Source organism: Sinohyriopsis cumingii, chromosome 11, assembly GCF_028554795.1.
Source record: "Sinohyriopsis cumingii isolate HCF-2022 chromosome 11, ASM2855479v2, whole genome shotgun sequence".
In the NCBI taxonomy this organism is placed as follows: Eukaryota; Metazoa; Mollusca; class Bivalvia; order Unionida; family Unionidae; genus Sinohyriopsis; species Sinohyriopsis cumingii.
This window is the reverse complement of record NC_142971.1, coordinates 67,411,052-67,426,732: the sequence shown is the minus strand read 5'-3', so window position 1 is coordinate 67,426,732 and position 15,681 is coordinate 67,411,052. Positions and strand designations below refer to the sequence as shown.

At 34.6% G+C, this 15,681-nt stretch overlaps 1 protein-coding gene across 1 annotated transcript in view; it reads left to right on the top strand.

Annotated features, from left to right (window-relative positions):
• Positions 1-334: 334 nt before the first annotated feature.
• The window catches only part of LOC149788619 (contactin-like), an 87,851-nt gene continuing 72,504 nt past the window's right edge, over positions 335-15,681 (top strand). Inside the window, exons 1-6 of the mRNA XM_089974701.1 lie at positions 335-380; positions 1,802-1,872; positions 7,189-7,283; positions 8,602-8,687; positions 12,599-12,759; positions 15,302-15,415. Coding sequence (XP_089830827.1) covers positions 1,812-1,872; positions 7,189-7,283; positions 8,602-8,687; positions 12,599-12,759; positions 15,302-15,415 — 517 coding nt within the window. The 5' untranslated portion in view covers positions 335-380; positions 1,802-1,811. The remainder of the gene's footprint in view (positions 381-1,801; positions 1,873-7,188; positions 7,284-8,601; positions 8,688-12,598; positions 12,760-15,301; positions 15,416-15,681) is intronic.

Here is a 15,681-nt window from a genome sequence, read left to right as displayed (position 1 = left end):
AAATGAATGTTGTGGTATAGTTAGGATGTTTTATCAAAAAATATATAAAAAATAAAACATTTTTACATAATATTTAACTGTTAAAAATACAAAATATATTGGTATATGATATAATATTTACGTTAATGGTTGTGCAAATGGGAGTGGTCTTGATATATTACAGCTAAATACAGTAATGTCATGGTCCAGTCAATAAGATGCGTCAACCGAAAGGTATGAGTGGTGCCGACTGGTTTTTTAGCAAATATAATTTTTGAAAGAAGGCTGAAATAATATTTGATTGCCAGTCACAGGTATAAACACCCGCCATATTGGAAGTTTTCGAAACGGACAGGTAAACAACTGAAAGATTGCCCTTTTTCTTTAGAGTTAACTAAATGGTAATAATGGACGCATGTCCTTAATAGAGGTGATTCTAAGTAAGATTGCAGATCCCCAAAGAAGCATAGGAACGCTTTATATATTACACCTTTATAGTCAGTGGTTCATGAGTTATTAGTAACAAAATTAAATACACCTACAAGAAATGGTTTTTATTTCTGCAGAATTTGGTTAAATTATTATTGAAGTCTTGTATATTATTTAATAAAAATGACTTTTAACCAGACATAATTTAGACAGATACTTACGGTTAACAGTACTTTTATCACAGACCCTGCGACTTTGCCCCCACCTCCACCTTTTCCGAGTTTCCTCTGCCCCATGCCACCCCATTTTTGATATTTGGACGTTGATGTTGGGTATAGGGTCAGAGTCAGTTGCCTTTCGAAAAGTTGGAATTCGCTGCGGCCTTGTGGTAGCGGAATAGGGTAGTAGCTTACCAGCAGGCCTGTAGTCCTACATTGTAAGACCTCGACCCTGATATTTATATTTTGTACCCTAATAATGGCACTGTGTTACTTGTGTAGCATGTTCCGATGTCGATTAACATCGAAGCTATAAGTCAAGTTTTCAGGAATAGCTCACATTTGGTAACCCATATCAGCACATTTCTACAAATTAAAGTTATAATGTTTTAGTCAGACTTTACACACTGGTGTGGGCCCAGAGTGGTCTAAAGCGCTCTGTTACGGATCACTGCCATCTCACCTCTGTCTGTGCCGGTTCGAGTCTCGGATTCAACCAATGTGAGTATGTGAGAAAGCTTGCCAGTAGCTTCTTGTGGGTCGGTGGTTCTTTCCGGGATTTTCCCGGGTTCTTCCTCCACCATTAATACTGGCCGCTATGTATAGCTTATTGTGTGCTGAAAAATGGCGTGAAACCCCACAACAACAACAACAACAACAATACACTGGTGTCTTTTTCCTAATAAATTGAAATACCCACGCAAGCAAAGGGACAAGTTTTCAAGTTCATTGACCAACATTTCAGTTGGTTAGAATGCATTGGAAGTGGGGAATACTAAAATTGGTTAAAAGTATGATAAGAAAATGAATGAAATTAAACTATCAAAACACTTTTCAGTATCATTATATTTTTTATTTGTTTCATTAAAGAAATATACTTGAATTTAACCCAATTTCGTCATTCTTGGCTTCCGTCGCATTCCAGTAAACTGAGATATAGGCCTTCAAAACTTTAAAACATGTACATTTGCTTGTGTGAGAATTTGTGTTTATTAAAAAAAGACATCAGAATAAGTAAAGACTCGCCAATGTTTTTTTAATAAATTTGTTGAATTATTATAAATTGTTTGATAACCAAGGTCTACAGAGAATGGACATTATTAGGTCTGTTTTATAAATGAGCACTCTGTAAAAACCTCTATTTGTAAAACTGAATTTATGCTTATATCTTACAGCAATGACACGATGATGCTGCTGTTAATTGTATTACAGATATTGCTGCTTGGGGTGGCATCACAAGTATATGGTAAGCATTTAAAGAATTTCATTATGATATGTAAAAAATTCTAAGTAGTCATTCACTCAGACAATTTAAGATTCATTTTTCATTCATTTACTTGTCAACAGAAAACCGTTTTTATTAGCACTTAACCATCTGAGTACAAAATTTGAACTTGTGCTGAAGATTAAAACTTACTTTGAAAATATGTCAGAATAATTAAATTTTCAGAATTATCAAATTCTTTCTTTCTTATATACATGTTAACTTTGAATGATATTGAACAACTAGAAGTATAATTTTTTAATTTTGTATTTTCTAAGTTCAGTTTTTGTGCCTAGATGGTTTCTATGGCTTCATATTCTCAACAGATTCATGACTTCAAGACTGGGTCTGGTAGTGTGAAGTTTCATAACTACAGAGCCTGGTCCTATATTTTCAACAGTCTGTAGAGTTATGACTGCATATTCTCAACAGTTTCATGATTACAAGGTCGGGACTAGTAGTGTGTAGTTTCATAACTATAGAACCAGGATCTAGATTTTCAACAGTGTTATGTCTGTGGAGTTATGGCTGCATATTTTTAACATTTTCATGACTACAGAGGCAAGGTCTCATAATTTAAACATTTTCATGGAAATGGGTCCCGGTCCAATATTCTTAAAAGTTTCAAGACTATAGGGGCAAGGCCCATTAGTCTTAAAAGTTTCATGACTATAGGGGCAAGGCCCATTACTCTTAAAAGTTTCAAGACTATAGAACCAAGGCCCATTACTTTTAAAAAAGTTTCATTGAAATATGACCAGGTCCAGTATTCTCAAGTTTCTTGACTGCAGGGCCAAAACAGCATATATTCTCAACAGTTTTTTGAATACAAGCCATGGCCAGCATCCAGTTCATGTTAAAAAAGCCAAATCAGATTGGTATACTGCTTTATACAGGAGGTGTGTGGGTGTGATTTAAATTTTTAACCTAGCTTTAACAATTTTCCAGTCATATCACTACGATGTCTGCAGTGTGGCATTCTAAAGTGATGTCTAGCACTGGGGCCTCATGCTGCAGACATGTAGCCATTTAGCGTGATGTCCCTTCCAGTCACATTATCTTGACACCTGTCCGATCAGTCCTAACACTAATCTCTGAATGCTGAGTGCCTAGTGAGGCAGCTGTAGGTACCATTTTTAGAAGTCTTTGGTATGACTCCGCTGGGGTTCATACCCATGACCTCCTGCATCTGGGTACAGGAGAGGTAGCATCATATATATATATATATATATATACATACACACACACACACACATGACAGTTCATTGGGGGGATAAAGCAGTTTGACATTGCATAAACCAGCAATTTTAAAACATAACATAAATTCATTTAATGTGTTAGTAAGTCAGTGCTGCATTTATTTGTTTGTACATATTTCTTATTTTTTCTGCCAGGCATAACATCATGTGGAATAAAATTCAGTGCATTTATATCGCATCACATTTAATATCGCTAATGTATTTCCTGTCAGCATTGTGTAGCTTATTTATTCTGAGACAGAATTACTCTTGTCCATATAATAATAATGAATATAATAGGATGAATCTCACTGAAAATTCTTGGAAGAATCAAAATATAACACAGACCAAAGACTTATAAAAATGGTGCTAGCAGCTGCCTCGCTTAGCACAAACCATTAGGAAGTTAGTGTTAGGACTGGTTTCAGGATAATATGACTGGGTGGGACATGATGTTACGTCTGTGACATTGATACCCCAATTCTAGACATCACTATAAACTGCCACACTGCAGACATCGTAGCAATGTGACTGAAAAGTTGTTAAAGCTACGTTAAAAATCCAAATCACACACTTGCACTACAGAATATAACACAGACACGGTCTTCTGCTCAAGTCATTGGTACATGTGCCATAGACCTCATCTTTTTTCTGGATGCAGTATGCATTGCAATCTACTGCAGAGGTGCTCTGTAGAATTTTTGCTCTCAATTTGCATAAAAATGTGAATTAATATGGGTTTCCGTAAATCTTAGTTGATAATCTCAGTCAGTTACTTTTCATTCATAGATTATAAATCTCACAACATTTTCCTGGTGAATTTGGGCAGAGCCCATTTTAACATCTCTCCACCAAGTCTCACTTATTGATTGAGGTGATCTGTAAATTTTCATCTATAATTATTATTATGGGTTGTTTTGTTGCTTTACTCATGGATGGGTGTAATCTCACTTTGCCAGAACGTTGAGATCTTCTTATGAGATGTACCTCTTTTGTGGAGAAAATTAGTATTTATGCATTACATTGTGTAAAAGGGTTGCTTAGCAGCATGCCTTTTTGAATTGAGAAACACTTTTGAATGATTTATCATAAATCAATGCTGGTTTTATCATTTCCAGTACTTTGATAGTATTACTCTGTCAATACGGTAGATCTTCCCTACTGGGATTAGCATTATTGTTAGTACTACGCATTAACCGAGTCTCCCATTTGTTTTTTGATACACTTCAGTTATTTGTTTTGCCTGTTTTCACTTTTAACTCATTCAGCCCTGGATGGATTTTGTCGTTTTGGCCTGAAATACGAGTAGGAAACACATTTTGGGGGCTATTTCTGAAGACATTCTAATACATCGACTTTCAACAGATTTGCCATTAGCCTCATGCCTAGTTGTATTAGAAACATAGTTTTCCGTTGGCTATTTTGCTCGTAATGAGCAGAAGGGTAGAAGTTGGAGTTGTTTTTTCTTGTTTGTTTTGTTTTTGCTTAATGGACCCATCATTTTTGTATGGAGACCACTCTTTATTCCAAATGTCCACCTTATCATAGTTTTTTGCAAAGGATCACCTGTCTGTGTGCAGTTCAGACTGGTCTGCCTTAGATCTGAGGCCAAAAGGTCTAAAATCCAGACACAAAATTGCATTCCAACCACTGGCGAATTTTGGGTGAAATGTTTTTAGGTTTTTCCCTCTGTAATTTGTAGTGCAACTAGAATGTCCAGATTATTTGGTATGATTGTAGAACTATATCTGTCTGCTTTTTTGTAATATCACCCACTTTGGTGTATCTTAAATGACCTTGATGCTGCAGAATCCAGAAGTAGGGTACAGCCTCATCACGCCTACAGGCAGGATCTGGGCTGAATAAGTTAAAGACCATTTCTTGGGTCCAGTACTGTAATTTTAGATTGGTGTGTTTCCAGGTCTCACACCACTCATTCATGATCCTTTTAACTCTTCTTTGGCATACTTGTGTTAAGTACTCTTATCTTGTATTGGTGTGGTTCCAGGTCTCACACCACTCATTCGTGATCCTTTTAACTCTTCCTTGGCATACTCATGTTAAGTACTCTTGTATTGGTGTGGTTACAGGTCTCACAACAGTCATCTTCATCTTTATACATGTATGGTGGCAGGTTGAATATTTTTGTCAATTTAATGCATGACTTTGTCATTTTTCACCTTTGTCATATTCACTGTATTGCTTATTACTATTGTTTATAGCTTTTTGCAGGAAATTTCCAAACAAAGTGTAGGGAAATGTGGGCATAAGAAAGCCCCATTATATGCTCACACCACCTGTCTGCCTTGTAAATGGTGTAGACAAGCATATGTGGGCCAGCTTTGCTGTGTCTGACCTGATGAGACATGGGACCCTACAGAAAGCCATTGCACATATAATGGGAAATGGAAAAACTCTATAGACACACAGGCTCCCATGCTGGGTCCTTTGGGACTCATTAGGGAGTATCTAACTCATTTCACATAGAGGGAGAAGGACTGCCATCTCGTATCCCATAGGGCAAGAGAGTGAGGCATGCCCTCTAATGGGGGGGGGACTGCTATTTCCAGACCTGGAGAAAGGAGAGTGAGATGCATCCCCCTTCCTCCTATTGAGGGAGGAGCAGTGCCCTCTCTGGGTTGACACTCCCTGTGAAATGTATTTAGCTTCCATTTCCTTTGCAAAATATATGTGTTAATGTCAGGGTCTCCATAGATTTTTAAAAGGTTGGAGTCCATGGCTACTTCCTTGAAAAAGAATCTCAGTAATAATGCAAGTTTTTCCCTTGCAGTACTTCAGAAGATTTTTCACTTTGAAATATTTAGGGCTGCAGGTGGCCAGGTGGTCTAAGCACTCCCCTTTACCAATCATTGCCATCTCACCTCTGTCTGCGTTGGTTTTAGTCTCTGGCTTGGCCAACATGGTTATGTGAAAAAGCTGCTACTAGCATCCCCTTGGTCATTGGTTCTTAAACGGGGTTTTCTTCTTTTTCTTCCTCTACCAGTTATTCTGGCTGCAGAGCCCATCTTGTGCTGAGGAATGGCATTAAACCCCAAAACAACAATTTAGTTGATGTTAATTAAATTGATGCCAAAATGAATGTCAGGTGGCTACATTGAAAATCTGTTTATGTATACATTTTTGGGAATGGATGGGCGAATTGGTTTTTTTCACTTAAAACTACAACATTATGTATGTAGCTGGTCCTGCTGATCTGACCGACAAAATGGCAACCACAGTGGGTTGCCACTATTCCAATTGAAGGAATAATTGCATTGACATGGAATTTTTACTATACTTCTTGCAATATGTAATTGATCATGAAATAAAATGGTGCAGATCAGAACACCAGCATGTCTATAATGACATGTTCAAAAAACTGAACCTAGTGCTGCAATGCTTTATGGGTCCAATTTCATAGCTTGCAAAATTTTTACCTCATTGGACTTATTTTTATTCAGCAGATTGACTGTTAGCACTCTGACATTGATTTCAGGGTCATAAGAGTTTTACCCTACACTTGTCTAGTTAACCTGTTAACCCAAACATAACAAAATTTTAGTTACCAGTTTAGTATGTTTGGCTTTTAATGAATATTCCAGATAGTTTCAATACTCACCATTTAAAAAGGAATAAAAATAGGGAAGAAATGTATTTAATGTAAATTACTGCAAATTCTTTTGGGCCAGTAGATGAACAGTCCCTTCAATGGACTGTTGTTATAAAGTCAGATTTGAATTGATGTCTTGGGTTTTGAGAGTATGAGACAGTATAGTGTCACCTGCCATGACAATGACTGGTATGGTGCTTTTAATAGCAACGCGTCTAAGGGAGACAATTGTTCCTTGACAAAACTGCATGAAATTGTTTGGTGAATATGTCTAAAAACTGAATCATGAAGACCAATCAAAATCTTTGGCATGTGTATTTGACATGGTCAGTCTTTGGGTTTATTTTATTGTTGATAATAGGCATTCGATTAACATAACTACCGGTAGATCTGCACAATTTTGACATCCTATATAGCAGACTGCTGTAAAGTTGTCTTTGTATCTTACAGAGTGCCCCAGCAGCTGGATTCCTTCAGAGGGCAGATGTTACCTTTTTGTGTTTGATCCAATAGAAGGATATGAACAGGCAAAACAACGATGTCAGGTATGTGTGCATTTTTGCAAGTCCTATACAAGGCTATGCTAGGCACTGTGTAACTGTATATTATAACTGCTTGATGTATGTGTCTTTGTATTTTAAGCTGAGAGAGAGATTTTATTTGTTGTGTATTTCAGGGATGGAGAAGATTATTTACATTCATTATGTCCAGAGTTACGTTTTTTTATTGAAAATTGTTATCAGTTTCTAGTTCTACTCCTTTGTATTGTTTGCACAGTTTTATACAATTACAGTGAGCTTCTTCCTTCTCTTTTTTCCTTACCATCTTGTCCTTTGTTTTTCATAATTAATTTTTCTGCCTTTTGTGTTTTGTACAATGCATATTAAACTATACTGTCAGATTGGTAACTCTTAAATGTAGTTATGTAGATCTTAAACAAACAATGTTGATCCTGCTTTTCATGTACAAGTGGTTCTGAGACCTGTCTGTTTTCAGTTGGTATTTATTACATGCAATTAAATACAGTACATTCATTGATACGGCCTTTGATTTGAATAGACCTGGGTATTTGGTATCCACCCTCAGGTGTTTCATCCAAAATGAGATTTGTTTGACAGCCTAATAAAGACATCAAGTGAGAAACATGTTTCATTGTGTTAATGTTGATGAGTTGCACTATATTCAAGTAATTACACAAAATAAACATATTGAAATAAACTCTTATTTTATGTAGCCTACCCAATATTTAGCTAAACTGTAACTTAAAAAAAATATAGACACTAATCTAGGGTGTAGGCGGACAGTGCTCCATATACTTATCATTACTGCAGTGGCAGTTCTCGCAGTTGAAATGGGATGGACCAGTCCAAAGTCACCATTTTTGCATGTCATTGTGTGTACTTTTTTCAAGGTAATATAGACATAACTAGTATTAGATTCTCCAGTTTAAAAAATCATTGAGATGAGGGGTGGGGTGAACTAGTAAAAGTATAACATCTTACTAGCTTTACCCACAATGTCTTGCAGATATTTATCTTTTTTTACTTTCAAAAGTGTGTGATTTGTAAAGGAATTTTTATGTTTGCTTATCTTTGCTATAATTATGCTTCTGGGTGAAATTGACATTTATCTGCAAACTATCTGAGCGTTATTTTGTCATGGATACCATTTTTGATTTGGTGAATTATTCTTTCTAAAACCTGGAAGGTACATCTATTAGACTTTTGAAATGGGACTAGTTTCTTAAATAACTTTGTTCTTCCTTTACTTTGAGCAATTGCATTAACTTTCTTTAGAATTCATTTTGTTTTATGTTGTTCCTTAGAATTCATTGTTTTATATTGTTCTTGTCTTTGATTTCAGACAGACGGAGCTGACCTTCTCAGCATAGAGACATTTTCAGAGAACACCTTTATCACAAACTATCTTAGGAATGTTGATCAGCTCAGGTCTGGTGACTAGCATATATCAGTTCATAGAATATCACATATTCCTGTCAGCATTCAGTTGATGCATATATCAGTTCATAGAATATCACATATTCCTGTCAACATTCAGTTGATACATATATCAGTTCATAGAGTATCACACATTCCTGCCAGCATTCAGTTGATGCATATATCAGTTCATAGAATATCACATATTCCTGTCAGCATTCAGTTGATGCATATATCAGTTCATAGAATATCACATATTCCTGTCAGCATTCAGTTGATGCATATATCAGTTCATAGAATATCAGATATTCCTGTCAGCATTCAGTTGATGCATATATCAGTTCATAGAATATCACATATTCCTGCCAGCATTCAGTTGATGCATATATCAGTTCATAGAATATCACATATTACTGACAGCATTCAGTTAATGCATGTATCAGTTCATAGAAAATCACATATTCCTGAAAACAATCTGTTGCTACATATATCAATTCATAAAGCATCACATTCCTGTGTACATTTAGATCATTATTTAAAATAAACAATGCAGAGATGTAAAAACCATGACCGGTTTCAGCTTATTGCTTCTTTGGACTGAATTAAAATTTCAGTTTATGTGCTTTCAAAGCTATTAAAGCTTGTTTAAAAAAAATGATAATGAAAAAAATGACATAGCATGGGTCATTCTGAGACATTTTTGATGAATTTTTTAAATTTCCTAAATGCATTGATAGCATGGACAAATGACATATTACAAGATACATGAAAACATATCTGTATGATACATGTCTCAGTTGAATGACAGTAGAACATGTATAAAGAAATTGGGACAATTTATTTCTCTTTAAATTTGTAAAATTGGATAAATATTATGAATTTATTTGAATAAATATTATGAATTTATTAAATAAGGAAGATTATAAATAATCAAATAATGATAACTCTTTTGGTAAGTTTGATGTTTTTATCAGATGGTGAATTCAATGTTTCCTTTAACAGATGTTCTATTTCAGGAGTACTGTCAAATTATGCCACTTTGTACAATATTTTTTAGATTGTAAATTTTTTTGTGATGTCAGATTTTACGAGAATACATGTATTTCAGGAGTACTGTTGAATTATGTCACTTTGTACAATCTATTTTATGGGGATACATGTGATTTACGACTTGTGCGTGAAAATAACATTTTTTAGTTTGGTGGTACAAATGATATTCAGAACATGGGTACAACATGGGTAGTCTTATGGGTGATTGTTATATACATCACTTTTCTTGGGGAAAATTAGATGCCCTTTTGAAACCAGAAGTGTGGTTAAGGATTCTAAATGTCATTTTCATGATCTGGAGCCATTCATTAGAAGATCTCTACCATTTCATAGGCTGTTTAAATTCATTCCACACTACAGTTTAGTCAATGAAATTCATTATTTGGAGTTTACTAAACCATCTCCCATCATATTACCTCAAATTTTATGATAAAGGGCCTTAAACTACAAATTACCTCAAATTTACTGATAAAGGGTCTTAAACTTCATATTACCTCAAATTTACTGATAAAGGCCTTAAACTTTATGTTACCTCAAATTTACTGATAAAGGGCCTTAAGCTTTATATTACCTCAAATTTACTGATAAAGGGCCTTAAACTTCATATTACCTCAGATGTCCTCATTAAGGGCCATAAACTTCATATTACCTCACATTTACTGATAAAGGGACTTAAACTTCATATTACCTCAAATTTACTGACAAAGGGCCTTAAACTTTTTATTACCCCAGATTTACTGATAAAGTGTCTTAAACTTCATATTACCTCAAATTTACTGATAAAAGGCCTTAAACTTCATATTACCTCAGATTTACTGATAAAGGGCCTTAAACTTCATATTACCTTAGATGTCCTCATTAAGGGCCTTAAACTTCATATTACCTCACATTTACTGATAAAGGGTCTTAAACTTCTTATTACCTCAGATTTACTATTAAAGGGTCTTAAACTTCATATTACCTCAAATTTACTGATAAAGGATCTTAAACTTTATATTACCTCAAATTCACTGATAAAAGGCCTTAAACTTCATAGCCTGTCAGGAGTTTTACTGCTGACTTAATTTTCCATATAATTTTCTATATTTGTCCCCATGCCAACCTTTTCCTGGATCTGTACCATTAACTGAGTCTGATTGTGCAGGTCATGTATTAGACTGGTCATTTATATGGCTGTAATCCAGACTAGTTGCATGATGATGACTTAATTTTGGAATCAGCTGTGTCTAATTCAAAACGGGATTGTGCTGCAAATTAAATTGTATCTGCCATCTGTGTGCTTAAAATATGTTCTGAACTTGTAATTAAAAAGTGTTGATGTCAATTCTGAATTTATGCTTACAAATGTGACTGTCACAAATTGGTGTGCTGTATTGGCTTAAGTTACTTGTTGACTTCAGAACTGAATGAGAGAACCATAATTATTAATGAGGTGATATTTAATCTGATTGGCAGAGCCTGTTACCACTCTTTGGACTACTTCTGATCAGATTTTGGTCAAGCTTATTAAATGGGCTCCAATAGGCTGATTCGACCATGATGTTGGACTTTTTTTTGTTGTTTGTGTGATCAGATTTGGTAAATGGGCCAATAATAACAGTTAGTACAATGTAAAATAAAAATCAATATATATTAATGAGGAAGTCTTGGATCTGATCAGCTAAGCTTGTCAATATGTTATCAATTCATCTTTGATCAGATTTTGATCAAACCTGGTAATTTGGCTGATGTTGGAAGAGTTTCATTGTGAGTGAGACATGCATATTGTTAAGGTGATCTTAATCTGATTGAGCTAGTTATTTTTTTATTTTGTTTTGAGAGGGTTTTAGTCGGACTTTGCAAGTGAACTAACCTCATTGATGGAATTATGCATCTGATTCTCTGAGCTTGTTAACATTCAAACAGCTCTATTGCAGGTCAGATTTTGATCATGCTTATTCAATAGTCTCTTATCCATAAACTATTAATGACTTGATTGTGTATGATTAACCATGCACCATTTTCTCTCTATCTCCTAACAGTATCAGAGAAATACTTGTTGTTCTTTAGTCTTTTTAACTATTTTTGATGTGCCAAGATGAATATTCTACATTTCTATTAAATCCAAATTGTTAACAGTGACTCCCCCATCTCTGGCACTATACTATGTCAGGGGTAATACAATTTTAAAAAAGTGGGTTTTTGTTATCAGTATGTTGGATAAGTTTAAATATGAGCAAGATCTAGTTAATCTTGTGTTCTGTGCGCAGAGCTTGTCACATCTCAAGATAAAACCAGGTCCTTTGGTGTTTATTATTGTCACATCTCAAGATAAAACCAGGTCTTTTGGTGTTTATCATTGTCACATCTCAAGATAAAACCAGGTCTTTTGGTGTTTATCATTGTCACATCTCAAGATAAAACCAGGTCTTTTGGTGTTTATCATTGTCACATCTCAAGATAAAACCAGGTCTTTTGGTGTTTATCATTGAGATTTTTTATGACTTCACTTATGAGATTTTAGCAGTTAACTTGTTAATTATATTTATGTCTTTTTATTTGGAAAGAATTTGTATCATGATAGACTTCTATTAAATAGATAAAATCGACATTATATAATGGTTGAGATATAGTTACATGAGTTATGCTCTTACAGTATTACATTAGTCTGTTTAGTGAAGTGGCCCACTGTTAAGTTATGTAAGCAAGGTGGTGATAATCAGGCCCACTTGGGTCCCTGGTTTGTTTTGTTTTATGTCAGCATTATCTGCACTACTTACCAACATAATGTTTGTGATGCTCATTAAGTGCAAATATGTTTTGGTACTCCCACATGTGCTTTCTTAAGCATTATTTTGAGGAACACTTGTTGATGCAGTGGATGCTTTTTTCAGGGGTGAGTGGTACACCAGTGGAGAGCGCGATACTACAGCTGGAATCAGGGGCATGTTTCTTTGGAGGTCCACTGGACAGAATATCCCGGAAGAACTTAATGTTTGGATAACTCCTGATGAGAAGTTGAAGACTGGAACAAACATTGTTTACAAAGGACAAAGTAAAGTCATTCTTTTTTCGCTTATCTACTGATACTCCTAAGAATATTAAGCTCCAGCTCCACAAACTGGTCATAGTTACGGATAGCTTCTAATGTAAATTGTATGTTTATTTACTTTTCTTGTCAAAATTTATACAGCTATACCAAATACATTAAACCTGAATAATTCACACTTCAAACACTCTAATACTTTGCATCACTCAAACATTAAGCACTCTGATACTTTGCACCACTCTAATACTTTGCATAACTTAACATAAAACATTTTAATCCTTTGCAGCACTCAAAAATTAAACTACTTCTTTGCATCACTAAAATACTTTGCATCGCTCCATCATAACTCATGTACTTTTACATGACTCAACCTTCAATGACACTAATACTTTGCATCACTCCATCAATACTCAAATACTAAGCATGACTCAGCCTTCAAAGACACTAATACTTTGCATCAATCAAACATCAAAAACACTAATACTTTGCATCACTTAAAACATCAAAGACACTAATACTTTGCATCTTTCAAACATCAAAAACACTAATACTTTGCATCTTTCAAACATCAAAAACACTAATACTTTGTATCACTTAAAACATCAAAGACACTAATACTTTGCATCACTCAAACATCAAAAACACTAATACTTTGCATCTTTCAAACATCAAAAACACTAATACTTTGCATCACTCAAACATCAAAGACTGATACTTTGCATCACTCAAACATCAAAGCTCTAATACTTTGCATCACTCCATCATAACTCAGATACTTTACATCACTCAAACATCAAAAACACTAATACTTTGCATCACTCAAATGTCAAAGCACTAATACTTTGCAACACTCAAACATCAAAGACACTAATACTTTGCATCACTCCATCATAACTCAAATACTTTGCATGACTCTGCCTTCATTAACAAAGAATTGAATTATCAAAGTTATAAATAGCAATGTGTGAGGAACTTACAGAATTGTGAAGTGAATCCAGGATAATCCTGATAAAGTTCTATGAAAGTTCTAAATGAATGAAAAGTTCTGTATAAATTTCAAAACTGGAAAATATACAGGTCTGCCAAGAATCATGACGTTATCAAGATGGCATTTTCTAAAACTTATTGGAATAACTCACAACTGTTTCCAATGAACAGCCTTGAACAAATGTTTTTCCACTTGAATAATATCTAAGTACAACATAAAAACACGTTTGCAAACTCACAACAGGAACATAAGAAATGAGGTTACTCCAAATTCAGAATGAATCTGATTGCTCAGCTCCCTCCTTATATATACCTTCTTTTATGGGGTGGGAGGAGGTGTTGCCAATGTTACATGTTTAGGCTTTAGGCTTTCATAAACAATAACAAGAAAAAAGTGATGACAACAAGCTTTGTGAAATTTAACAAATAATTTATTTCCCTAGGAAAACAAGGTAAAAATGGGGAAAAGAACTTTGGGTTTTAAGAATCAAATCCAAAAATAATCCAGGAATTAAAAATTAGAAGACCTAGTAATAAATGTTCTATTGAGTTTGAGTCCCGACGAAAATCCAAAATGGAAGGCAATGACATATACTGTAGTCAGTATAGTACTGAAGTATCAACAGTTCTTTGTTGAACCATAGAAAACAATATTCCGGTGTTTTAATTCTGAATAAAATTTCAATAAATGTCTTTGTCCGAGAATTCTGCATGAGCACTTAAATATTCCCAGAGAAAAGAATTAATCTCTTAGAATCCAAATAATTTGAAGAAAAATTAAATTTTGACTTCAGCTGGTCACAACAACAAAAAAACACCTTATGTCCAAGTGTTTAAAAGACCAACTAAAATTATTTCTCAAAATATCACTATTAAATCTGGCTACTGTGCAAAACAGACATCCGGATAAGGGTCAACCCCCTGGTACAACCAAAATTTCAAAATAATTGCTACATGTTTAAAGTCATGTACTCTCAGTACAGCCTCAATTTCACTCTATAAATCCCACACTAAGAAGGAATAAAAAAAAACAGTTATAAAAAGTTGTTTATTTCCAATCATGAAATAAGGTCAGGAACTAGGTAAGCTTTTAGATACAAAGTTCTATTAGGGTTTTGAAAAACTGAACTGAATTTCTGGAAAACATCAAATCCAGTACATAAAATTACATTACAATAGCATGCAATGGAATAAAAAAAAATTTAAAAAAATTTAACTCTAACAAACAAACAATTAAATCAAATCAAATCAAATATAAATTAAATCAAATATACATAACACCAAGCATGGTAGTGAAGCATGGGGGCAGGAGTCTAACCCATTGGGATAATGAGGGTGGGGGTGGAATTGTGATTGACATTTTTCACAGGGATGAGTAAATTGTTATGAAGGTTTGTAGTACAGCTGTGTAGTGAGGCATGGGGGTGGGTAGTGTAGCCCAGCAGTGTAGTGGGGCATGCACACTGGGGGTGGGGTGGAATTAGGATTAAGCGTAAAAATAAATGGGGATGTTTGCAGTGGCTCTTGTCTTTTGTTAATGTTATTTCTGGTCTGTCTGTAGGTTCTGGTCAGTACAGCTGGGCACTTGTGAGTGATATATCCACAAAAAGACCCTTCATTTGTGAGATTAGCCAGTCAGAGGTGTATAGAATCTTCCAAGACGATAGAGGCTTTGGTAGGTACCATACTTGTAATACATCAGCAAATAGGCTTCGTGCTTAATTACATTGTTAATTGGAAAGTAAAGTGTAAAATTGTGCCATATATATATTTTATTCAGCATTTGATTTTTAAAATACACTCTTTAGTCTTATGAAGGAAATTGAGCAGTCTTTAATTTCAGTATATTTCATTTGTATGCTTTCATTTGAAAGCTTTACAATCTATAAATATGGATCATCATTGAATTTCAAGATCATTTTCGTATTTATGATCCTCTCT